The 7,997-nt window shown below is 44.0% G+C and overlaps 1 protein-coding gene across 1 annotated transcript; it reads right to left on the bottom strand.

Annotated features, from left to right (window-relative positions):
* Window positions 1-346: 346 nt before the first annotated feature.
* LOC146057997 (complement C1q and tumor necrosis factor-related protein 9A-like) lies at window positions 347-6,563 on the bottom strand. The gene is made up of 3 exons (XM_083169910.1): window positions 6,472-6,563; window positions 2,902-3,097; window positions 347-995 (listed from the first exon to the last, which is right to left on the bottom strand). Exons 2-3 carry the CDS (start codon window positions 3,095-3,097, stop codon window positions 487-489), a joined length of 705 nt encoding a protein of 234 aa, XP_083026036.1. The 5' UTR covers window positions 6,472-6,563; the 3' UTR covers window positions 347-486.
* Window positions 6,564-7,997: the final 1,434 nt, after the last annotated feature.

Below are 7,997 nucleotides of genomic sequence, written 5' to 3'. Positions count from 1 at the left end.
GCCACCACAGCGGTAAGGTCAGAGTAGAAAACACCCAACACAGACCTACACGGACTCCCTAAAAAAAAAAAAAAAACAAGAAAGCTGTAACGTTGAGTTCAATTTTCATTTTATTCTTTTTTTTTTTTTTTTTTTAGATATTTCTTTTATTTTGTCTATTTTGGTTGTTTAACTTATTCTTTTTTCCATTTTTTTTATATATTTATATACCTTACTCCATCCTTATTCTGTATTTCTTTACTATTTTATAGCTCTGCTTTTCCTTATTACTTCTAGCGCTCTGATTACCCATATATTTCCAAAGTTAACTTATAGAACAGCTCACATATCTAACAGCACAGATAAATATTTATTTAAAGTAAGTTTTATTCTAGTAGAAACATTGGCCTTTACTTATCTCTATTCATACAGGCTGGACATCGATTACAAAGTGTTGTCTATGTTTCTGTAAATAATTGAATGGAATTCTCAAAGAAATGTTTTACATCATGAAATTAGAAAGCCTGAGAAAGTAGAGTCATCATTGATGTCTGCATAAAGACCATTGTTCCCATCGACCACCTCCAGCCAAACCTCATCCCCTTTATTCAGTGCTAGAATAGAGGCCCCAGAAGCTTGCTGAGTGCCGGAACCGTAGACATGATACATGTACTGTACAATCTTACCATTGTGTCTTAGGGAAATATGTACATTTTTACTGTATACTGTAATATGGTAGGTTAGGAAATAAAGTCCCTCTAATGGAGCAGTGAATTTACCACTTTCTGTACTATACAGACTTTTTTCATTGTAAAATACTTTTTCAAACTTAATTGGCCCAGTAGCAGGTGGAGAAGAAGACTTCAGTCCAACATGAAATGCGTAGGATTCTTTTTTCCCTGGTGGTCCAGGGTTACCAGGTAATCCTTGAGGACCAGGAATACCATTAAACCCATCTTTTCCTGGAGGACCTGCTTTCCCAGGGGGGCCCTGTGGACCTTTTTCTCCTGGTTGACCTGGAACACATGAATAGGTAGAAACACATTGAAGCAAGTATCTCTCTGGTGCAGACAAGAGGGGGGTGGGGATCTGAGCATCCAGAAACCCCTATGATGGACCCGCAACTGGAGCTTTAACCCTTTATGTCCCACCTGCCACCGCATAATGCTACAATTTGCATGTCTGGGAAGCAGACAAAGCCAATAAACTGACTTTTTATATAATCACATCAGATTGACTCCGCCTCCTACCAGCATTATTCCATGGAGACGGGGCTTAATAGCAACCAATCATAATCTATTAATTATCTTCTAGAAGGTGCTAAATAAAAAAGTTAAATGTGATCGGTGTATATATATTTATATATATATATATATATATATATACAGTATATATACATTTATCCATTCTTTATATGTATACATAGATACGCATGCACACACAATCACAGAAGGACACCCCCCCCCCCCCCCCCCAAAAAAAAAAATCCTGTGTCTTGTGTCAAATGAAATAAAAGGTGTGTTCACACTTTGTGATTTTTTAAAATGATATCTCCAATTTTGGCGCTTCCTAGCGATATTGTTTAAAATATTGCACCCCTGTAAGTACCTTTACAGTTTGGGAACCACTGGTTAACACTATGGCCCTTATTCTGGTTCACTCGCAAAGGCAAATGCCTTCTCAGATGGACAAAACCATGTGCACTGCAGAGGGGGCAGATGTAACTTGTGAAGAGAGAATTAGATTTGGGTGGGGTTTTACTTCAAAGTGAGATCCTTATTGCGGTGTAAAAATAAAGCAGTCAGTATTTTCCCACAGATACAAAATAACTCACCCAAATCTAAATCTCTCTGCACATGTTACACCCCCCCCCTCCCCCCCCGCACAGTGCACATGGTTTTTTCCATTTGAGAAGGAATTTGCCTTTACGAGTAAACCTGAATAAGGGCCAACGAACAAGGAACGGTACTTGTTTCCTAGAAGGGCGCCCATCGCGGGCATCGCATGTACATCGCATGCCATTATAATGACATGCGATGCGACCGACGCGATTACCGCGATTTTACATAGGGAACAATGTTAAATGTCCCAATTGACCCGATTTCACATAGGGAACAATGTTAAATGTTCCAATTGACCCGATTTCACATAGGGAACAATGTTAAATGCCCCCCCCCCCCAATTGTTAACGCCACCCCACGATCAACGTCAACCCGAAGCGTGGCGAGCAGACGCGGAATACATGTTAAGTAATCCGTGTCACCTCGCGGGGCTCGCTGCGCTCGCCACGCTTCGGGCTCGGTGACTCGCTGCGCTCGCCACACTTTCTATTCTCAACTCCATGCCGACGTGGATAGTGGGGGTATGAAAAGGTTGGAGGACGCGTACCGCCGCCCCTCGTGGGCACGCTTCAGGTTGACGTTGATCGTGGGGTGGCGTTAACAATTGGGGGGGGGGGGGCATTTCACACTTCAGGGTGGGTATTTGGGGTCTGTGGGCCATTTAACATTGTTCCCTATGTAAAATCGCGGTAATCTCGTCGGTCGCATCGCATGCGATTTTTGTCAGCATGCGATGCTACCGACGCGATTATTTTCCTTGCGATGCCTAAGATCAAAATCGTGGGTGCCCTTCTAGGAAACAAGTACCCAAGGAACAACAATGCATGCATTTGCGGGTTGTTAAAGACACCCCCTTATCTGAGCATGCAGCTTAATTTCACATACCATTAACGAGGGGACCTGGTGATGTCACTGAACAATATTGTAAATGATATTGTTCAGTGTGTATGTGCAACATTAGTCACCTAGAGTGCCCCACCCCACCTCTCTGAATCACTTGATGTAACCTACAAAATGGGGGTTCAGTGTCAGGGCACTATTAAAAGCTTCTCTCTGGAACGGTATTTTCAGTGCTACATACCAGAGTCTCCTTTTTGTCCTGGTTCTCCATTGTTACCATCTCTTCCTGGTTGTCCATGTTGTCCATTCAAACCTGGGGTACCTGGGATCCCTGGAACTCCTGCTATGCATTCATTAGATTTGGTTGTTGGTTCAGAATTCCCTGAAAGACATTGTATCACCAGGAGAATACCAACATGGAACGGAAAACTTCTCATCTAGAAATAAGAAAATGCAGAATTGTTTTAAGAAAATGCTACAGTTACTTTTTATATTACCGCCCGCACAGTTTTGAATTACATGCTCCCGATACCTGTGGCATCCAATTAAAAAAAAAAATGATTGGAGGGGTTTCAGCATGGAAGACCCTGCGGCATGTGAAATTTAAATCTAAATAGAAGATGGGAGTCTATTGTGGTCTCCCCTCAATCTTTCAACTGAGGAGGGGGCTACTGGGAGGCAATCCGATATCTATCCAATTTCCCTTGAATTTCAGAACACCCTTGATCATGGCCACACACAGAACGATTGAGTAAATGATCAGAGGGTTTACTCAATCTTTCTGTGTGGCCATGATCAGGTTTGTTCAGGTGCTCCCACCCCCCTCCCCACCATGCCTCCGGTGCACCCTGCTGCTGGCAGACAAAGAGAGGCTGGCTGCGGGCAGGAGATTTTTAAACTCCTATTCAAATGAATGGGCTGCTGCTGAGAGCTCTCTCAGCCAATCAGTGGCCACCCATTTATTTGAATAAGAGTTTCGAAATCTCCTGCCCACCGCTACCAAAAATTCCCATTCATATCAATCAGCAACTGGCCATTCATTTGAATAGGAGTTTTGCCGCTGCAAGCCTTACCAATTTTTATCCCGACTTCCTTCTTTAGACGTGTACGGGGTAAATTTGTGTGGGGACCGTCTAGATCTCGGATATCCCGAACTACACTGATTCGTAGTTGAGCTAGGGGTGGACTTCAACTTACATATTATCACTCTTTCCATCTACCTAGAATTGTCAAAAATGCAAAACAATGGGTCCTTATTGTGAATGCTGGGACTCCTGCCCCATCCAATGTTCTCCCATGGCTCACCAAATGTCCTTGTTTCACGCACCCCACTATGTGGCCGTGTTGGGAAAAATACAAAAATCCCCCCTCCTTCAGCCCTGTAGTCTCATTACTCACTCCTCTAATGCATATGACTATCTGGAAAAAATTGTAAATATCTATGAACTAAAAGTTCAATAATCAGTAAATAAGTAATCAGTATGGGAATATTTGGCATGAGGGGTAGGAAAAAAAGTATAGTCCTTTTCGGTGGGGTTGTGTAGCCTCCAGATCTTCGGATGTTTTCTCATTGCATTGCTATTGGACTTTGAAGAGCAATCTATCTTTGGGTCAAGAGACCAATTCAAGTCACCTCCCAAAATCAAGCAACCCTCAAGCAAAATCAAGAGGAAGCAATTGTGTCCATTCACACGGGACGGCCACGGCCCGGCCGCCCGGTTGCAGCCGGATCCCACCACTGGAAGGGACAGCTGCCGGGCTGTGGCCATCCCCTCCATTGTAAACTGCTGTATGCGGCGCGGCTTCCTGGCCGTGCGGGGTTTCGCCGCCCGGCAGGAGCCGGAGCGTGTGAAATAGCCCTAAGCTATGGAATGGGATCATTGGATAGACAGACATTAAGTCACCGAGCATCAGGTCGTCCACTGAAGGTCGACTTGAATGAAGGTCAACATGACTGAAGGTTGACATGCATGAAGGTTGACATGACTGACGGTCGACATGGGTTATATCAACAGGACGTTAGGTCGACACAAGCATTAGGTCAACATGGGGAAGTTCGACAGTCAAAAGGTCGACATGGGGTTTTTCACTTTTTTTATCCCGAATGTCAACACAGTCTACATGGACACTAAAAAAGTGGAACCGCATCACCTCGCATGGCTCGCTATGCTCACCATGTTTCGGGCACAGTGCCTTGCTACGCTCGGCACACTATTTAATTCTTCCACCATGCCCTAGTGCAGTGTTTTTCAACCACTGTGCCGTGGCACACTAGTGTGCCTTGAGCTGCTCTCAAGTGTGCCTCCAGATCTAGAGATGCCCAAACTAGTTTACAGCCAACACCAGTGCAACTGTCTCTTCTTTTAATTTAAAGAGCCAATGTATTTTATTTGTGTTACCTGTGGGGACCAGTGTGATTGTATTTTATATGGGGGGCAATAGGTTTGATTTTTTCCTGTGGGGGGCAATGTGTTTTGCCCTGTGGGGATCTCATGGTGTGCCTTGGCAATTTTAAAATCTTATTTAGTGTGCCCCAAGGTAAAAAGGTTGAAAATCACAGCCCTAGTGGGTGGTATGGCAGGAAATACCACCTGCCGGCTCAAAAAAAAAAGGTGAAAAACCCTATGACGACCTTTTGACTGTTAACCTTCCCATGTGTCGACCTAATGCTTGTGTTGACCTAATGACCTGTTGATCTAACCCATGTCGACCTTCATGCATGTCAACCGTCAGTCATGTCGACCTAATGCTTGATGACCCAGTGACTGTATCCAAAGGCAATTGCTCCAGGCTGTGTAGTGGCCATGAGTGGTTAAAAGGGCAAAAGAAAAAATGCAGCTGGTGGGACAACGGATAAAGAGGAGCGAGAGACAAAAGAGTTCGATGACCGAGAGGGGACGGGAAAATGTAAAGAGTGAGGTTAAAAAAAGAGAGAAGCGTAAAAAGGAAACAAAATTACATTTACTAATCACGAGAAAAAAACAACAATGAGAACAAAAGTCCACTGTTTAAGAATAGGAAACAGGAGGTAACCCATGCTCCTGGGGCAGTATGCGGAGCAACCCAACTGGGGTAGAGTGGCCGCAGCCAGCAACTCGGGAACAAAACATCAATCATACAATCATGTTATGGCAATAATTAATAAGTGTGTCAATAAAGAACCCCATAAACACTTTAGTGAAGTTTGGGTAGCACGGAACGCTTACAAAGGAGAGCAGATCCTAAACAATTACAGGATAGGCAATAAGACCACAATCATTTTCAGGTAGTCTCTCATTAGACTGAAGGTAATCGAGTGGAATGTGGATAAGCGGGTCCACGTTTATGGCTAATGACAGGGGTCCAGGATGCGCGAGGCACCAGAGGAGTACAAAGGTCATGCTTTTGTTATTTTTCAATCTTTGTGCACATTGTCATTTGGGATGCAGTTAGAATTCCGGCGGTCGGAATCCCAGTGTTCAAAATCCCGACGCCGGAATCCCAACACTTTCTCCACGACACCCATAGAGGGAGAATAAATTAGTGTGCCGAAAGTAGCAAGGCACCGGGCCCCCTGCATGGCGAGCAAGGGGGGGCGAGCCACTGCAACCCCCCCCCCCCCCCCGTCAGGATTTTGGCGGTCTGGATTCCGGCGTCGGGATTTTGAATGCCGGGATTCCAACCGCCGGGATTTAGTACCAATCCCTATCATTTTTCTGATTTGTATCTTCTATCTGATATGCATAAACAAGTCTTGCATAGGAATACACTAACATAATTATATGATAAAACAAATAACAAATTAGAAACTTAAATATAAAGGATTACTTACGGCTACTTTTTAAGTGAAAAGATGTTCTTTTCTCAATGGACATCCAATACAATGTTCTGTGTTTTGCCCTTGACACTTATACTAGTGGGCCAGTCAAATCTAGTGAATCATTAATTCATTAAAACCTTAAACCCTGGTTACACTAACATGAGAGCTAATATTTATTCTACAGGACTATATGAAGTAGAATGCAGTTACATTTCCAGACCAAAATCAACAAAATGAAGAGTTTAGACATTATCCCTAATTGCAGGAACAGCCCATAATTGAAAATATGAATAGAATAAAACATAACCATGTACTGTAGCCGGTATGGAGGTTTGGAGCGCCTAAATTCACTGAATCCTGGAAATTGTGAAGATTTTAAATTGTTGGTAAAAATAAGCACGACACAAGGATACAGAATGGGAGGAAGGAGGTTGTCAACTGTGTATCTCATCACATTATTGACATTCAACACATTCACATACATAATCTCGACACAACTATGTCAACACTAGAATGCTGACATTATTCAATAGGGGAAATTTACTAAGATAGGAGTTCTTTTACACATGGGCAACCAATGGTCCCGTTTATTACATGATTACCAGGACCCAGAAGACACTGCTGGAGGTGCTGCTGCTGCCGCCAGGCAAGTGCTGCTCAGCCACCAAGGACATATGTTGATATGTTCAGCATCATAGGCAAATGTGGGGGGGAGGGGGGTGGGGGGTTGTACTGGTTGCCCGGAAACCCCCCTCCTCTTGTCCAGTGACTTTAGATTATGAAAATAGCTGGTATATAATTTGATCAATAGAGCTGCCACCACAGGGGCAGAGCAGGGCTGTTGCACATGCCCAGTGGTACCATCTTCTTCTACCACATTTACTGTACAGTATGTTTCAATCTGAGCCCACAAAAATTGCAAAGGACCAGAGAGTAGCTGCAAGGAGGAAGAGACAGGAGTCTTACCAGAAAGTGGCAGTGAAATTGGGTCAAATCGCATGTCTAGACACCACGTCCGACCCGATATGTGGTCCCGTGCACATCGGATTGGAGTCGGGAGGTTGGACCGGCTGCACATAAGATTTGCTAAATCTTATGTGCAGCTGGGCAGGGAACACTGCAAGGTGGGCAGGGGTGGCGGACGCTGTGAGGTGGCAGGCACGGGATACTGCAAGGAGGGCAGGTGCGGGGGACACAGAGGCGGCGGACAATGGCGAGGATAACAGAGAGCCGAGCAGGGGGAGCTGGAGCAGGGAGCTGGTTTTCACAGGTACCCATATGGATTTCTTCAGGAAATCCATATTTCCAATTAAAAATTGTTATGAGTTGTAAGTTGAACTGGACTTTGGATGTACAGTACTGGTTCAGTAAATATTTACCACTGTGCTTGTTCTAAGGTAACAGTACATACAGTGGCGTAAGTTCGTTCCAGTTGCCCGGAGGGAAGATATATATTGGTGACACACACACACCTATATAACCTTATATAAAATATATATTTCTGTTCAGAAATATAGATAGAGAACACCTATATATTT

This window comes from Crinia signifera, chromosome 2 (assembly GCF_055691185.1).
Source record: "Crinia signifera chromosome 2, ASM5569118v1, whole genome shotgun sequence".
Lineage (NCBI taxonomy): Eukaryota > Metazoa > Chordata > Amphibia > Anura > Myobatrachidae > Crinia > Crinia signifera.
This window is presented reverse-complemented; position numbering and strand designations above follow the sequence as displayed.